The 18,966-nt window shown below is 44.1% G+C and overlaps 1 protein-coding gene across 2 annotated transcripts in view; it reads right to left on the reverse strand.

Moving 5' to 3' along the window:
• Window positions 1-9,594: 9,594 nt before the first annotated feature.
• LOC140467239 (ankyrin repeat and BTB/POZ domain-containing protein 3-A-like) overlaps window positions 9,595-18,966 on the reverse strand; it is a 43,006-nt gene continuing 33,634 nt past the window's right edge. The window contains exons 12-17 of one of the 2 annotated variants that reach the window (XM_072563470.1): window positions 18,857-18,962; window positions 17,669-17,771; window positions 12,982-13,072; window positions 12,586-12,654; window positions 11,969-12,082; window positions 9,595-11,114 (exon numbers count right to left, since the gene is read on the reverse strand). In XM_072563470.1, coding sequence (XP_072419571.1) covers window positions 10,911-11,114; window positions 11,969-12,082; window positions 12,586-12,654; window positions 12,982-13,072; window positions 17,669-17,771; window positions 18,857-18,962 — 687 coding nt within the window. In that variant the 3' untranslated portion in view covers window positions 9,595-10,910. Of the gene's footprint in view, window positions 11,115-11,958; window positions 12,083-12,585; window positions 12,655-12,981; window positions 13,073-17,668; window positions 17,772-18,856; window positions 18,963-18,966 lie in introns of both variants that reach the window. The other variant, XM_072563471.1, reaches the window with a different exon arrangement.

Here is an 18,966-nt window from a genome sequence, read left to right on the forward strand (position 1 = left end):
GACGGGCAATCAAATAAATGAGAAAAAGAGTTCCTAATGAGGAACATTAGTGTTTGAAAGTGAATGAGCTGTGATGAAAGCAGCACATGGTATGACAAGGCCTGATGGGTGTGAGAGTTGGGACTAAGCTGTGGGAGCAGGTGCCCAGGCTCCGAAGTTACTGAACTCGATACCGAATCCTGAAAGCTGCAAGGCCCCCCAAGCCGAAAATGTGATGCTATTTTTTTATCAGCTTGCGCTGAGCTTTGCTGGAGCACTGTAGCAAGCCTGAGGCAGCAATGTAGGGCAGGGTATGTCGTGGTGAGCTGAGGTGGCAGGCATCTGGAAGGTCAGGGGCATTTTTGGGGACAGAAGGTAGGTGTTTCACAAAGTGGTCACCTACTCTGTATTCTGTGTCCCCTATGGAAAGGAGACCATATTGTGAGCAGCTAATACAAGACATTGCTGGGGCTCGCCATGTTGTTAAAGAGATACCTCACCACTGTTCACCATGTTATCTGAGCTAACTGGTAGGTGTGCTGCTACCATCTCCTTTTCTGGTAGAGATCTATGACCTGCTTGGTCATAGGGAGGTCATACTGGAAAACCACTTGGAGGTTCAATCATTTGATTTGATTTGATTTGATTTACTTATTGTCATGTGGACCTTGTTACAAAATACAGTGAACAGTGTTGGATAGCATTTCCACCCTCTAGCTCCATCTTAAAACAAAAATAAACCAAAACATAGAATATACCGATAGCCAATGGAACAAAAGTCGCTGCCACCAATGTTCTCGCCCCTCTGAATGCCCACTGGACCTCACCAATGCAGATGCCACTGCTGCTGCCAGGTAATGAACAAGCCCAAACTTGACTCTGCTCATATCATGAGTCCCACGAATGCAATAGCTGCTGATGCTGCTGGATCTCGTACTGGGCCAAACCCGCCTCGGCCACTGCCTCCAGGATCCTGTGCTGGATGCTGACACCATTGGGAACCCAAACACACCTCCACAGCAGCCACCAGGAACCTACACTCCTCTCCGATACTACCACCATGAGTCCACACTGGGCCCACTCGGGTCCATGCTGCTGGGCCTACTCAAGTCCAGACTGGGCCCACTTGAGTCTGTGCTGCTGAGCCTACTTGAGTCTGTGCTGCTGGGCCCACTTGAAGCTATGCTGCTGGGCCCACCCAAGTCTATGTTGCTGGGCCCACTTGAGTCTGTGCTGCTGGGCCCACTTGAGTCTATGCTGCTGAGCTCACTTGAGTCTGTGCTGCTGGGCCCACTTGAGTCGATGCTGCTGGGCCCACTTGAGTCCGTGCTGCTGGGCCCACTTGAGTCTATGCTGCTGGGCCCACTTGAGTCTGTGCTGCTGGGCCCACTTGAGTCGATGCTGCTGGGCCCACTTGAGTCTGTGCTGCTGAGCCCACTTGAGTCCGTGCTGCTGGGCCCATTTGAGTCGATGCTGCTGAGCTCACTTGAGTCTGTGCTGCTGGGCCCACTTGAGTCCGTGCTGCTGGGCCCATTTGAGTCGATGCTGCTGGGCCCACTTGAGTCTGTGCTGCTGGGCCCACTTGAGTCGATGCTGCTGGGCCCACTTGAGTCTGTGCCACTGGGCCCAGTTGAGTTGATGCTGCTGGGCCCACTTGAGTCTGCGCTGCTGGGCCCACTTGGGTCTGTGCTGCTGGGCACACTTGAGTCCGTGCTGCTGGGCCCACTTGAGTCGATGCTGCTGGGCCCACTTGAGTCTATGCTGCTGGGCCCACTCGAGTCTGTGCTGCTGGGCCCACTCGAATCTATGCTGCTGGGCCCACCCAAGTCTATGCTGTGGGGCCCACTTGAGTCTGCGCTGCTGGGCCCACTCAAGTCCACGCTGCTGGGCCTACTTGAGTCTGAGCTGCTGGACCCACTTGAGTCTGCGCTGCTGGACCCACTTGAGTCTGTGCCGTTGGGCCCACTTGAGTCTGTGCTGCTGGGCCCACTTGAGTCCGTGCTGCTGGGCCCACTTGAGTCCATGCTGCTGGGCCCACTTGAGTCCATGCTGCTGGGCACACTTGAGTCTGTGCTGCTGGGCCCACTTGAGTCTGTGCTGCTGGGCCCACTTGAGTCTGTGCTGCTGGGCACACTTGGGTCTGTGCTGCTGGGCCCACTTCAGTCTGTGCTGCTGGGCCCACTTGGGTCTGTGCTGCTGAGCCTACTTGAGTCTGTGCTGCTGGGCCCACTTGAGTCTGTGCTGCTGGGCACACTTGAGTCTGTGCTGCTGGGCACACTTGAGTCTGTGCTGCTGGGTCTACTCGAGTCCACACTGCTGGGCCCACTTGAGTCCGTGCTGCTGGGTCCACTTGAGTCTGTGCTGCTGGGCCCACTTGAGTCGATGCTGCTGGGCCCATTTGAGTCGATGCTGCTGGGCCCACATGAGTCTGTGCTGCTGGGCCCACTTGAGTCCGTGCTGCTGGGCCCACTTGAGTTGATGCTGCTGGGCCCACTTGAGTCTGTGCTGCTGGGCCCACTTGAGTCGATGCTCCTGGGCCCACTTGAGTCCGTGCTGCTGGGACCACTTGAGTCCGTGGTGCTGGGCCCACTTGAGTCTGTGCCGCTGGGCCCACTTGAGTCTGTGCTGCTGGGCCCACTTGAGTCTGTGCTGCTGGGCCCACTTGAGTCTGTGCTGCTGGGCCCACTTGAGTCTGCGCTGCTGGGCCCACTCAAGTCCGCGCTGATGGGCCCACTCAAGTCCGCGCTGCTGGGCCCACTCAAGTCCGCGCTGCTGGGCTCACTCGAGTCCATGCTGCTGGGACCACTCAACTCTATGCTGCTGGGTCTACTCGAGTCCACACTGCTAGGCCCACTCAAGTCCATGCTGCTGGGCCCACTTGAGTCCGCGCTGCTGGGCCTACTTGAGTCTGTGCTGCTAGGCCCACTCGAGTCTGAGCTGCTGGGCCTACTCGTGTCTGTGCTGCTGGGCCCACTCGAGTCTGTGCTGCTGGGCCCACTTGGGTCTGTGCTGCTGGGCCATCTTGCGTCCACCAATGCCATCACTGTGACTGAGTTCTTTATGAAGAATAGGCAAAATAAAATGAAAGAGAACAAAATGAGAAGAGAGAAAAAAATAAAAATAAACAAAAAGAAAAGTAAATGGAGCGGTCGAGCCCCTGCCTAATTACTGGAAATGAGAAGAGGCTCTAGTCTTAAACAAGATGTAGAACACTGCATGATATCAACTATATACAAGTTATCTTAATATGATAGACATGGTTACAAATATAATGAGTAAGACCCAAATTTCAGGTCTTACTTCTTCAAGACCTGAAGCATCCCACCGAGTCCATGTGACATCATGAAGTGTGTGGTACTTACGACACACATACTCATAAATAACACAATCTGAGGAGTCATGAATGATGCTGAACATTTATGCAATCACCAGCAAACATCCCAATGTGACCTTACGATGGAGGGCAGGTCATTGAGGAAACAACTGAAGATGATTGGATTAAGACACAACCCTGAGGAATTCCTGCAGTAATTTCCCAGAACTGAAAACATTGACTCCAATAGACATGGAGGGAACACTGATTCATCAGATGAGATTGGGGTTTTAGTTAGTGGTAATCAGCAGAAGGTTTCCTTGACCATGATTGTCCTGATGCCATGAAATATCATAATGTTCAAGTCAATGTTGAGGACTCCGACTGCATCGTCCTCCCAATTGTGTACTATTGTTCTGCCACCTCTGGGTGCTTCTATCAGTGGGACAGCACATGCGCAGAAATTGTAATGGTGGTGTCTGGGATACTGTCCCAATTTTTTGCATAAGCCCCTAGTTATTTGGAAGGAGAATTTTGCATGGTCGACTGTTATTTCCATTCCCTAGGTTCATCCAGTTTCATTCCTTTTAGACTTCAGCATGGTCTTGCTTCATAAATGGTTTGGGATGCTAAAAGCACATGTGATCCAGCACAATCTGGCAAATTAAATCCAAAATTGTTGGTTTTGTAATTGAAGGCTATACTCAGTGGCACTACAGGGTTTAGTACTGGGTATCTTATTGTTTGTACATTAATGATCTGTACCTGAACATAGGTGCATGACAGTAGTTTGCAAATGACATGAAAATTGGTGGTGAGGTAAATAGTGAGGAGGAAAGCATATTTCGAAAAGCAGACTTTGATTAGAGTCAGTCAGCATGGTTTTGAGAGAGGCAGGTCATGCCTCACAAGGATATGACAAAACACATTGATGAAGGGAGAGCAGTGAATGTGGTGTACATGGATTTTAGTATGGCATTTGATAAAGTTCCCCATGGCAATCTCATTCAGAAATTAAGGAGGCATGGGATGTGGGGAAATTTTGCTGAGTGGATACAGAATTGGCTGTCCCATAGAAGATGGTAGTTGATGGAAAGTATTCAGGCTGGAGCTCGGTGACCAGTGATGTTCCGCAGGGATCGGTTCTGGGATCCCCTGCTCTTTGAGATTTTTAAAAATGATTTGAATGAGGAAGTGGAAGGGTGCGTTAGTAAGTTTGCTGATGATACGATGGGTTGGTCGAGTGATGGATAGCGTGGAGGACTGTTGTAGGTTACAACAGAACATTGAATGGATACAGAGCTGGGCTGAGAAGTGGAAGATGGAGTTCAACCTGGAAAAGTATGAAGTGATTCATTTTGGAAGGTTAAATTTAAATGCAAATTACAGTGTTAAAGGCAGGATTCTTGGCAGTGTGGAGGAACCGAAGGATTTTGGGGTCCAAGTCCATAGATCCCTCAAAGTTGCCACCCAAGTTGAGAGGGTTGTTGAGAAGGCGTATGATGTGTTGACTTCCATTAGGAGAGGAATTGAGTTTAAGATCCATAAGGTTATGCTGCAGCTCTATAAAGCCCTGGTTAGATCACACTTGGAATATTGTGTTCAGTTGTGGTCGCCTCATTATAGGAGGGATCTGGAAACTTTACAGAAGGTGCAGAGGAGATTTACCAGGATGCTGCCTGGACTGGAGGGCATGTCTTATGAAGAAATGTTGAAGGAGCTAGGGCTTTTCTCATTGGAGTGAAGAAGGATGAGAAGTGACTTGATAGAGGTGTACAAGATGATGAGAGGCATAGCCAGAAACTTTTTCCCAGGGTAGAAATGGCTATTACAAAGAGGCATAATTTTAAGGTGATTGGAAGAAGGTTTAGGGGAGATGTCAGAGTTAGGTTCTTTATGCAGAGAGTGGTGGGGGCGTGGACTGCACTGCCAGCGGTGGTTGTAGGGTCAGATACATTAGGAATGTTTAAGCGACTCTCAGATAGGCACATGGATGATAGTAAAATGTAGGGTATGTAGGTTAGTTTGATCTTAGAGTAGGATAAAGGTTGGCACAAAATGAAAGCCTTAGACTACAGGAGGACAAAATAATGGATGATCAGATAGACAGAACAGTGGCAAATGGAATGTAATCCTGAAAAGTGAGAGGTAATGCTTGCTTGGAAAACTAACAAGGTAGGAAAGTACACGTTTACTGGTGGGACCCTAAGAAATATGGAGGATCAGAGGGATCTTGGTGTGCTTGTCCATCGAGCTTTGAAAGCATTAGGATAGGTAGATTAGATGGTTAAAAAGACATATGGGTACTTGTCTTTATTAGTTAAAGCTTTAAATTTAAGAGCAGTGAAGTTATGATGGAGCTATATATGGCATTAGTTAGGCTGTAATTGGGGTATTGTTGCAATTCTGGTCACCACACCATTGAAAGATGTCATTCCGGTAGAAGGTAAGAAAAGATTCACCAGGATGTTCCCTGGGATGGTGCAATTCAGCTAGGAAGAGAGATTAGATCAGTTGGAGTTGTTTTCCTTACAGCACAGAAGACTAAGGTAGTGGGAGGTGGAATCATATTTATGTGCATAAAGTTCTGATCTGCATATATAGGGTAGATAGAGAGAATTTCTTTCCACTTAGCAGAGTAGTCAATAACCAGATGGTACAATTTTATGAAGGAGGTTTACAGGCGATTTGAGAAATGTTTTTAAACCAGATGGCTGGAGGTATCTGGAACTCATTGCCTGAAAGTGTTGTTGAGGTAGGAACCCTCAAGATATTTAAGAGCTATTTAGATGAACACTTGAAATGCCCTAGCATACAATGCTATGGGACTCGAGCTAGTAAACTAGATTAGAATAGATGTTTACTGGATTAGTGGTGCTGGAAGAGCACAGCAGTTCAGGCAGCATCCAACGAGCAGCGAAATCAACGTTTCGGGCAAAAGCTCTTCATCAGGAATAAAGGCAGTGAGCCTGAAGCGTGGAGAGATAAGCTAGAGGAGGGTGGGGGTGGGGAGAGAGTAGCATAAAGTACAATGGGTGAGTGGGGGAGGAGATGAAGGTGATAGGTCAAGGAGGAGAGGGTGGAGTGGATAGGTGGAAAAGAAGATAGGCAAGTCGGACAAGTCAAGGAGACAGTAACTGAGCTGGAAGTTTGAAACTAGGATGAGGTGGGGGAAGGGGAAATGAGGAAGCTGTTGAAGTCCACATTGATGCCCTGGGGTTGAAGTGTTCCGAGGCGGAAGATTAGGCATTCTTCCTCCAGGCGTCTGGTGGTGAGGGAGCGGCGGTGAAGGAGGCCCAGGACCTCCATGTCCTCGGCAGAGTGGGAGGGGGAGTTGAAATGTTGGGCCACAGGGCAGTTTGGTTGATTGGTGCGGGTGTCTCGGAGATGTTCCCTAAAGCGCTCTGCTAGGAGGCACCCAGTCTCCCCAATGTAGAGGAGACCACATCGGGAGCAACGGATACAATAAATGATATTGGTGGATGTGCAGGTGAAACTTTGATGGATGTGGAAGGCTCCTTTAGGGCCTTGGATAGAGGTGAGGGAGGAGGTGTGGGCACAGGTTTTACAGTTCCTGCGGTGGCAGGGGAAAGTGCCAGAATGGGAGGGTGGGTCGTAGGGGGGTGTGGACCTGACCAGGTAGTCACGGAGGGAACGGTCTTTGCAGAAGGCGGAAAGGGGTGGGGAGGGAAATATATCCCTGGTGGTGGGGTCTTTTTGGAGGTGGCGGAAATGTCGGTGGATGATTTGGTTGATGCGAAGGTTTGTAGGGTGGAAGGTGAGCACCAGGGGCGTTCTGTCCTTGTTACGGTTGGAGGGGTGGGGTCTGAGGGCGGAGGTGCGGGATGTGGACGAGATGCGTTGGAGGGCATCTTTAACCACATGGGAAGGGAAATTGAGGTCTCTAAAGAAGGAGGCCATCTGGTGTGTCCTATGGTGGAACTGGTCCTCCTGGGAGCAGATACGGCGGAGGCGGAGAAATTGGGAATATGGGATGGCATTTTTGCAAGAGATAGGGTGGGAAGAGGTGTAATCCAGGTAGCTATGGGAGTCAGTGGGTTTGTAAAAAATGTCAGTGTCAAGTCGGTCGTCACTAATGGAGATGGAGAGGTCCAGGAAGGGGAGCGAGGTGTCAGAGATAGTCCAGGTAAATTTAAGGTCAGGGTGGAATGTGTTGGTGAAGTCGATGAATTGCTCAACCTCCTCGCGGGAGCACGAGGTGGCGCCAATGCAGTCATCAATGTAGCGGAGGAAGAGGTAGGGAGTGGTGCCGGTGTAATTACGAAAGATCAACTGTTCTACATAGCCAACAAAGAGACAGGCATAGCTGGGGCCCATGTTGACCAGCAAAGACACAATGGGCTGAAGGGGCTCATTCTATGCTATAAAACCTGATTGTATGAATCTATTAACTTTGTAAAATATTCAGTTGAAGGTTGATTTGATGTTAAAGACTAGAAGCTCAGACTTCTCTGATCTGATAAATGGATTGGCAAGGAGAATGTCTCACATCTGTGCAAAAATCTTCAGTATTACTGCTGGAATATTATTAGAGTATATAGTCTTTGTTGTGTAAAGCATGCTTTGCTACTTACCAACTGAACCAAATTGTCTGGCATCAAGGACAAGAGGGAGAGGCAAATTGAATTATTTCTTTTATTGTTCTGTTCTTGTTTGAAGAGAGGTGCTCTTTGTTTTAATTTGTTTCTTATAAATCTATTTGTTTCCAGGAATCCATTATCAATTGTCAGAAAAAGTCACCCGGTTCAGTGGTGTCCTTCAGGAAAGGAAACTGCGAACCTTAACTAGTCTGGCCTACTTATGACTCCAGGCCTATATCAAAGTGGTTGACTCTTAACTGCTCACTGGGCAATTAGAGATTTGCAATAAATGACATCCTTGTCCCATGAATAAATAAAAACAACAACATGATGCCTTTGAAATATAGAGCAATGTTTTTTCCAATCCATTAACACAAACACACACATATGCACGCATGTACATAAGAAATAAAGGAAAAGGAAAGTTATAAATTAAAAGTATCTAAGATTAAAAAGTTGGCAGTAGTTCATGTGAGGTAGAGTTCAATAAGTCAATGTCCAGTAAAGGTCTTAGTGTGGAAGGTGCACAGAGTCTCTATCTCAGCTCAGGATCAGTTGAAGGTGTAGCAGTTGTAAACTGAGAATTGGTTCACTTTGCGGGCAAAATATAGGATTCTTTCTGGAAATCAGCATTTGACAAGAGGCAGATATTAGCTAGCCCAGACCTAATTTCATTGTTTTCTTTTTCTTCTGGTGTTGCAAGAGGATTGATGGAAGTCCAAATCTATTTAATTAAAAACGGTTCATACCACGATTCATTCTGGAAGAGGCCCCATTGCACATTTAGATGGCATGGTGGCTCAGCAGTTAGCACTGCTGCCTCTTAGGGTCAGAGGCCAAGGTTTAATTCCACCCACGGGTGACTGGCCGTGTGGAATTTGCGTATTCTCCCAGAACCTGTGTGGATTTCCTCCCACAGTCCAAAGATGTGGGGACTAGATGGATTAGCCATAGGAAATGCAGGGTTACAGGGATAGGACAGGGGGGAGGGTCTGGGAGGATGCTCGTCAGAGGATTGGTGTGGACCAAATAGCCTGCTTCCATTCTGTAGGGATTCTATGAATTCAGCTAGCAGCCTCACCCAGTCACTATATTTTCAGGTTGAGTCACTTTACACAATGGCATCCAAACCCATTGTATTGTTGAAGATAATTGAGGGACAGTTAGCATCAAGCCAAGCATAGCGGTTGTCAATGGCTTTGTTTTGAAACCAACCTGGCTATGGAGAACCATTGGCTGGGGTTCTTCTGAATTGTCCTGACTGGAATGTTGATACAAATAGGTGCGATATCTCAGAGATGATAATGCAGCTTTTCTTCTGGTAACTACTGGAAATTACAGAAACAGCCAACTTGCCCATTATGTGTTCAATTGCCATTCAAAGTTCAGAAAGAGTTCATATAAAAGGAGCAATTTAAATAAGACAACATAGTATCTAAAAAAAGTCTTTCTTTACACCATCTAGATATGACACTGTCATCCAGGAACAAGGATCTCAGAAGAATAATAGAAACAGAAATTACTGGAAAAAGCTCAGCACAACTGACAGCATCTGTGGAGAGAAATCAGAGTTGACATTTCAGATCCAGTGACCTCTTCTCAGAAGAATAATTCTCTTGTCACTTGTGAGTTAAGCTATAAAGAAATCAGACATTCCCTCCCAAGCCCATTGAAAATACAAAATCACACTACAAAATAGGATGGAATCAAGCTGTGTTTAATTATAAAAGGCACACAATGTGAAAAGATGTCAATGCATTCAGCATTGTAAATACATTCACAGTTTTTGAATCCTTCATTCAATCTTCATTCCTATTAAAAATATATATTTCTACCATTCTTGATAACTTAACAATCTTTTCCAGGTTAACACAGTCAGTCATTTTTACAAAATTGAAAATCCACCGAATATTAAATTAATCAAAAAGAAACATTTGAATACAATAATTTACACTCAGTATTGCACATAAATAATAAATAGGCATTTTGCTTCCTCTTCCTTTAGTAATTAGCCAAGCGAGTCAAAGGTGCTTTACAAACCAAGTCTTTAGTTAATTGTTGTAAGCAAGTGGGGAGTCCCAGTACCACAGAAACCTTTGCTGAGTGATATAATCAGTGTCTAAACAACTTTACTGAGGCCATGAGATATTTTGAACCAGCCTCTAACATCAGTTCATTGTATGCAAGTTTAATTTTAAAATGTTGATAAATTATTGGTGCTAAATTTAAAACGTTGACCATTTCAAGCAAGTGTTTTTTATTATTCTGCTGCCCAAAGTACTTGAATTTCTGAGGTCATCGGCTGAAGGTGTTTGTCATGGAACATGAGTGGTGGAGATACCTCATTTCATGAGAGGGACAATTCTCAGAAGGTGTTCTACAATCTGAAACCTCACTCACCAGCTACCCACAGGCCATGGACATACTGAATTATGAAGCCAGCTCTCTGTAGGTGACATGTAGCTGGAGAATTGGCCTTGATGTAGACATAAATCATCCTGAAAATAAGACCAAATGAGAGATGGTAGGGAACTGGGAACCATGGGAGTGGGTCTTGCAAAAGAGGTAAATGAATGAATCTTTATTGTCTAATAATGACATGATGAATCTCAAAGATGAGATAGGAAAACTAGGGCTCATGACAGGTAGTATGATGGGCTCTGAACTCCTTTAGTCTGCATATGGGCTGGGTACTTGTTAAGTGTTGACAAATTATTTCCTGATCTGATGTATGAAGAGGAATGTTGATAGACTGTAATTTAGACAAATATGGATATAGAGAGAGATTTTGTTTTTGAGGAAGCACTCACAGGTTCTTTCATTTCAGTAACAAGCCACTCATACACTAGCTTATTAAAATATGTGGGATACTCACTCTGATTCAACTTCTCAAACACACCATAATCTCTTTCACAGCAGTCTGAATTCAAGAGAATATAAGCTACTTGAGGTCTCCATTAATTTAGAAAAAAAGTGCAATGTCTTTAAAGCCTGAGCTCGCATTTTAAGTTTAAAAATCACACTGTTGTTTCCTTGCCAGCAGGCTGGTACACAGCCTGCATCCTGAATGCCAGTGTTTGCTGTAGGTCTGTGTGAAGACTGTGATTTGTCCCTGCCTGGCTCTGCAACAGTTGCTGAAAGGAGTCCTGTTCCAATAAAGGCAACATGTTCTTAAGGAAGTATCCATTGCAGTAGGCGATCAGCTCATTGGCCTTGAGAACCTGCAGAACATCGAATCAAATCTTCAGAAGAAAGAGTCATCGTACAAACAGGAACAAGCCATGTGGCTCATTATGACTGAGAATGTCCTTTAAGAAAGCAATCCAACTTGCCCCGTTATCCTATTTTGGCTTTTCATGTATTTGTCAAACCACCATCCCCACCTCCCCCCCTCCCACCCACCCCCCACCTTGAAGTGTACAATTGAGATTGCTTCTCATGGAAAGCATCCCAGATGACAATGCTTTGCTACATGAACACAACTATTTGCACTACTGCCCCGTATGTCCTCCTGCCACTGGGGAGAGTTTCTCCCTATTTAGTTCATCAAAACTCTTCAGCGCAGGAGGTCAGAAAATCCAGAAAAGCATGGAATTCATTTTCAGGAAGTGGGAATAAGGAGGACATGAGCTGGTTAGTTACTTTCAGCTCGGGGTTCAAGTCTGTAAAAAACAGTGGTCACCAGTTTAGTGCATTGCAAGATTGTTAACAGCATTTAGTGACGGTTGGTCAAAGGGTAAACATAGATCATGACACCAGTGGCAACTCCTTTTATCTCTTTTTAAAAGAGTCTTTTCCATGAACCATAGAGAGAAGACATGTCCTTTTTATTGCACTAGCTAACACATATCTGGCAGATTCTCTACCTCCTTGTCACTGTTTCAAATATTTGATCCATATAGTTAATTATCCACATGTTATAGAACCTGACTGATGTTCACTCTAAACATTTGAAATGTATCATGTTCCTATTTGTTTAAGTGAATTTATGCTCTGTTCAGTGTTTATTTAGAACACTGCATCAAATTGCAAGGAATTCGGGAAATATCCAATAGAATAGCTGACCTCATCTTACCTTGGCCTGTTGGTATATATGTGGGCTGTTAGCAAGTGTCAAGTTTCTTGAACAGATGACCTCACAGTGGCGTGCCAGAGGGTTTATTTTGAAATTGCTGGAGGCTGCAAGAATCTGCAAAAGACCAAATCATAAGCACTCAGTCAAACGTCACATTTCTCCATATCATCCTAACCATTCCACTCTACCCTATCATAGTCTCTACCTTGTCATTGAATCTTCCCCTAAATTTCGTTTATAAATCACCCAACTATTGAATCCCCTTCTATAACCCGTACACACTATGTTATCATTGATTCTCCCCCATGCACTTAGCGTTTAATGTAACCTACTCCAAATCTTCATCAAGGATTGCCAGAAAATCAGCATTAAATCTACACACACTGTTGTAGGCAGAGTCCCCACAACCCATCCACCCACCATGCCAAGTGTTGCAGACTATAATCCTTAGCTGGATTTCCTAGCAGCTGTGAAGTTACTTGTACACATCCCCCTGTTAATGTGCCATTAATATCTGATTCACTGGGAAAGGGAATGTATTGCCAGTCTGAGTGCACATCCTTTTGATATAAAGCTGTGGAGTACAGAGAACTATCACACAGAAAAAGATAGCTTACCTCCAGAGCTTGATTTTTACTGATGTTAAGTCTCTCTGTCCCTCCATCATAAATATACTGAACCATGCACTGCCAAGGAAAAATATACAGAATCAAAATGACACTATGCACTAAGCTCTACCTTAAAAAAAACAAATAAATTTTAAAAAGTGTCTTTCTACAGTTGCTTTCAAGCTATCCCAAGTGCTTTATAGTCAATGAAGTGCTTTTGAAATAACCACCACTGTTTGGCAAGCAAATGGCACATTGCAATGTCCCACAAACCAGCAGTACGATGAAGCACCATTTAATTCAGATTGTCTGCTCCTGATTGAGATCTCACAGGATACCTTAAGTTAGCTACCAACATTACATTACCTGGTTCGATATAAAATTTGTTGTTTCATTGATAGTTACCTTGAATGTATTGTACTGGACATCCAAAATCTCAATGGGGTTACAGGTCTTAGTATCAGCAAGAGGGCAGGCTGCAATAAGCTTTTTGAACCTGAAGTGTGAGAAAAAAACATCCATGACTGTAGTATCCTGGATAGATAAGTCATTCATTACTGAAGTTAAAACATTGGACCAAGTGTAAGGGTCATGAGTTTGATTCACAGTGACACTCCCCAGGGAAATCCTGTCCAGTGATTCAATGTTACTCAGGAATTACAGGATGACTACAGTGGAGAAGGCCATTTAGCCCCATTGTATCTGTACTAGCTCTTGAAATCAGCATTTCACTTACTGCCATTGTCCTGCGCTCTGCCTGTAATCCTGCATATTGCTCCTTTCCAAATAACAGTCTAATTTCCTTTTGAATGTGCAGAGGACAGATTCGTTCAAGACAATCAGGCAGGGCACACGAGACCATTAAAAAAAACTTTCACAACTTTTCCTTCTCATCTCCTCTGTCCAGCTTTTTCATAATTTGAAAACCTCCATTACATCAGCTCTCATCATCTCTTCTCAAAGGAAAAACAGTTCTAACTTCTCCAATCTATCCTTATTATTCAAGTTCCTCATTGCTGGAAACACTTGTAAATCTCTTCTGCACTCTCTCCAATGCATTTTTTTTTTTACAATCCATTCAGGGGATGTGGGTGTCACTAGCTGACCTAGCATTTATTGCCCATCCCTAACTGCCCTTAAGGTTTGATGAGTTGCCTCTTGAACTGCTGCAGTCCATTTAGTGTAGGCGCGTCCACAGCGCTGCTAAGGAGGGAGCTCCAAATTTCTACCCAGCAACAATGAAGGAACAGCAATGTATTTGCAAGTCAGGATATTGACTTGCTTGGAGGGGAATTTGCAGGTGGCGGTGTTCACATGTCTCAACCCCTCCTGTCCTTCTTGAGAACAATGGTCATGGGTGTGGAAGGTGCTGCCTCAGCAGCTTTGATGTACAGGGATTCTTCTATAATGCGATAGTTGTGTTCTTGTGCAACCCCACAGAATAGAAAGATTGTGCTTTAGAAACGGCACTTAAAGTGCTGGCAATGTAATCACATGACAGAAGACAGTTTTAGAAAACAGTCCCCAATTTGTCAATCACATTACAGAGAATTTGTGTTAACGAAAGCTGTTATAGCAGAACGATCTGTAGTTCCACGCAGCATCTTGTAGATGGCACATGCCGTTGGTAGTGAATGGAGTGAATGCTTGTAGATGTAATACCAATCAAGTGGATTACTTGTTCTAGATGGTGTCAATCTTCTTGAGTGTTATTGGAGCTGCAATCATCCAAGCAATTTGGAAATATTTAATCATACCACTAGCATGTGCCTTATAGATGATGCTAAGCTTTAGGGAGTCAGTAGGGAAGTCCTTCGCTGCAATACTCATAGCCTTTAACCTTGTCACAGCCACATTGTTAACATGGCTTGTCTAATTCAATTTCTGATCAATAGCAATATCTAGGATACCCATAATTGGGTATGTAAACATCTAAATATATTAACTGAATGTTAATGGTGATGGTTAGATTCTCTTGCTGGAGATATTCATTGTCCAGCATTGGTATATCTTGAATGTTACTTGTCATTTATTAGTCCAAACTAAACATTGTCCATTGTTGTGTTTATCATGGATTACTTCAGTATCTAAGGAGTCATGAATGATCCTGAATGTTGCAGCATCAGTGAACATTTCCACTTCTGACCTCATGATGTAGAGATTGGTGATTAGTGAAGCAGCTAAGGATTGTTGGGTTAAGAGGACTCTGAGGAAGTCATGTAGAGAGATCCTGGAGCTGAGAGGATTAATCTCCTTTCTGCTCAGTATGACCCAGCCAGAGGAGAGTTTCCCCCGATTTTGACTATGTCTAATTTTGCCAGGGATCCTTGATCCCACACCCAATCAGATGCTATCTTGATCTCCAAGGCAGTCACCCTCACCTCTGGGCAGCTCTTTTGTTGATGACTGGCCCAGTCAGGAAGTCAGGAGTTGAGGGATCCTGGTGGTATCCAAACTGGGTGTCAATGAGCAGATTATTCCTTCTTCAGAGCATTGTTGATGACCATTGTTCCCTCTAATTATCTTTTCTCCTAGATACACCTCTGAAATAGCAGTGGTTTCAAAAATTATAAGTCTAAAACTATATCAGAGAATGGCATCAGTATGCCATCTCGTCTGCACAGAATCTTCAAGCGACTGTGTAAACACCCAGCTTAGAGGGAACATTGTAAGCAAGTCCTTCCATCACTGCTTATGACTGAGAATAGACTGAGAGTAGTAAATGGCCAGGTTTGATTTGTTCTGCTTTGTGTGCACAGGACATGCTTTGACAATTTTCCACATTGTTTGGAAATGCCGGTGTTCAAACAAACTGGAGGAGCTTGGTTAACGGTACAGCAGGTTCTGAAGCACAGGCATTCAGTACTATAACCAGAATGTTGTCAGGGCCTTTAGCCTTTGCAGTATCCAGTAATTCCAGCTGTTTTTTGATATTTCATGGAGTGAATCGAATTGGCTGAAACTGGCATTTTTGCAATGCTGGAGACCAATTGGCAAGACCAAAATGGATCATCGATTTGGCACTTCTAGGTGAAGATTATTGCAAGTGCTTCTGCCTTATCTTTTGTACTGTATGTTGGCTCACACAACTTTGAAGATGGGGGCATTTTCCAGGAGAAGGAAAATCTAGAAGCAAAAGGACCATCTCATCAAACTCTATAGGTAGGGAGCACTGAACTGCCTTCCCGGTCTTTCCCTCTGCCCACGAGACCCATATTCATTTTTAGGGATCAGTCTGTATATGTGTAGAGGGGATGAGTTTATAAAGGGGTTAGAGTTTTAACTGTAACATTATATGTCAACAGTTTATAATTGTTTATCTGTAGTTAGAATCTATTAATTTGTAATAAATATTCAATCTTGTTAAGCACAGAAACCTGGTCTGTGCTTTCGGTCAGCCTGAGTGTAATGACAGATAAATTGGGGAATTTTACCTACTTATAAAATGCTTAACTTTTGTAATAACTCTTAGAATAGCAAGGCTTGATTTCAGTGCATTATCCCAGTGGGAAGATGGAAGCCGAGGTGACGACCAATATGTTTTCCACAAAATCAATCCAGCAGCCATGTTCTTTTGGATGAAAATAAAAACAAAATACAGTAGATGTGGGAAACTCAACAGGTTTGGCAGCAAATGTGTAGAGAAAACAAAGTAAATACTTTGTGCCTATTTTACTTTTCTTCAGAACTGAAAATGCTGCCATATCTCCTGTGTTTCTCCAGAATTCTGTGTGTTTGTTCATTAAGACTTGGCTATTTCAGCGGTGGTTCAGAGTCCTACTTTCAGTGATGAATAATGAAACTGCCCACACAGAGTATATTCTACGTCCCTGCATATTCCAAGTGGTGTTCCATGTGGATGATTACTAATTCATCAGTTGGGAGAAAGGTGGTCTGTTCATGATAATCCAAAAGGGGGCTTCCTTACCAATGTTTGACTTGATGCCATGACACTTCATTGAATCTGGATTCAATGTTGATGACTTCCAGGGGAACTCCCTCCTGATTGTATACCACTGCGCCATCACCTTTTCCTGTTCTGCCAGTGGGACAGGATGGAGTGAGGAACATTTACTCTTACCTATCAGACAGTGAGTTTGCTTTGCCAATTTGGTGCTAGCCCCTAGTTGATGGGCAGGAGTAGTTGGTGTTTTCTAGGTATCTAAGTTGATGGTCTATTTGCTTCCAATCTTTGAGAGCTTTTAAGAGTTGGACATAATCAAATGGCTTGTTTGACTATCTCAGTTAGTAAGTTAAATATGTCTGGAATAACATGCAGGACAGATGGCATTTTACAACAATCAAAGGTCATCATTAGACAAATTAATTACAGCTGCCTGAATTCTAATTCTACCATCTGCCATGGTGGAATTTAAACCTAGGACCTTAGAGCATTGTGAAAACCTCTGGATCACTAACCAGTGACAATTCCTCTGCACCATTACCTCACCCCTTCACATCCTTTCTAAAGCATGGTGCTTGCAATTAAACTCAATGTTCCAGCTAAACCTGCACTGTTCCTTACAGATGTTCAACACAACTTCCTGCCTTTTCTAATTTGTCCACACTTAACTTCATCTAACACTTGTCCAGCCATTCAACCAATTTGATGGTCCCCTTTTTGTAGTTATACATTCACAGTTCACAATGCCTCCAAGTTGTATTTCATTATAAATTTTGAAATTGTGCGGTGTACACACAAGTCTAGGTCACTAATATATATGAGGAAGAGCAATGACCCAACAATGAACCTGAGGAAACTAGGTTACTGACTACTAGACATCCTCTGACTTTAAATATGTCCAGTATGAACTAACCTCAGCTTCCTGTCACTCAGCCAATTCCATACTAATGCAGTTACTGCCCCTTTTATTTAGAGGTTATTAATTGTGCCAAGAATATACAGATAGCAGTTTCTGGCACTTATTGGGCAACTTCACCCTGCAGTTGCTGCAAAAACAAAGGAATCCCACATTCTTGGTACTGTGAATCAGTTCATAATGATCATAATTTTAGTTTACACAATATGCTTTTCCAACCTCAGCATTCTGTACCAAACTTTGGTTGAGAATGTGGCAAAGCAGAGTCTTACCGGGATGAGGCAGCTGACAGCACTGCCCGATGACCATAGAATGGTTTCCCCTCCACCAGAAATGTGATGTCTGACTGTTCTCGGTGATTCAGTAAAGTGGAATCTGCAAGAAGGAAGCATCAAGGAGTTAAATCTATAACCATCTGACCCTACCGCATCTCAGTAGAGTGTCTCCCCAGAAAACGACATACATTTCTTTAGTGCTTTACACAATCACCCGACCTTTCAAAGTACTTTACAGTCAATGAAGTATAGTCTCTGCTATAATGAACAAAATGCAATTGCCAATTTATGCACAGCACTATGCACACTGTAAATAGTAAAGTGATAATGAGCAGACGATCTGTTTAGTGACACTAGTTGAGGGATAAATATTGGGCAGGAATCCAGTGATTACATCTGGCTAAGAGGCAGATGATGCCTCAATTTAAATATCTCATCTGAAACAACACTTCTGGGAGTGTACCACTCCCTCAATACTGATACAGAATGTCTGCCTGGATTTTGTGCACAGGTCAGGAGTAGGACTGGAACCCCAAACCAACCGGCACAGAGGCACAGGTGGAGTTTCAACTGAGCAGTAGCTGCTACAGCCACCCCAGCCTATCCAAGAGGATTGATCCATTCTGTGACAGCGAGGGAAAAAGGTAACCTAATGTAGAAACTTATAACTGAAGTGAGACATCTAGGAGTAGGTCCAGCTCCTGCAAATGTGACAACCTACAACATCTCATGCAACAGCAGCACATTACATACAGCACATTAGCTCAGCAAGCTAACATACATACTTATCATCCAAATCTTCTCAAAAATTCCTAATACAGATGCTATTATCAGATTAGGATCATTAGAAATCAGGGCCATGCAATTCCCTGGTCAACAGTGCTGGCCTTGGTCCTTTCCTCAGAAGCACAACATTGAATCTGGCCATATCTGCATTCTCCACCCAACTTAAAGCACAAGCCTCAACCTTGCCCTTTTGTTGCCTGTGTCGGCCCTTGCACTTTCTGGATAGTAGGGAGTATATTTTGTTCAGAAACTCATAGTAAGATAGCAAAGTATCTCCTAATGGTGCTATGAGCTGGCTCCATGCTACATTAGTGGCGCAAGGATTGCAATGTTGATATAACTACTGAAGGTCGGGCTATCATTTTGTTCCACTTGTTGAGTAGACTATACAATACTCACCAGGTGCAGCCTTGATCTTCTCACCACTCTCCTGAATCACGGGGATAGGATAAGGCCCATAGCAATGGCTAAAGATGGCCGCCAGCTGCCGCATAATAGCATTGTTCTGC

The sequence above is a fragment of the Chiloscyllium punctatum genome, chromosome 45 (genome assembly GCF_047496795.1).
Source record: "Chiloscyllium punctatum isolate Juve2018m chromosome 45, sChiPun1.3, whole genome shotgun sequence".
Taxonomy (NCBI): Eukaryota; Metazoa; Chordata; class Chondrichthyes; order Orectolobiformes; family Hemiscylliidae; genus Chiloscyllium; species Chiloscyllium punctatum.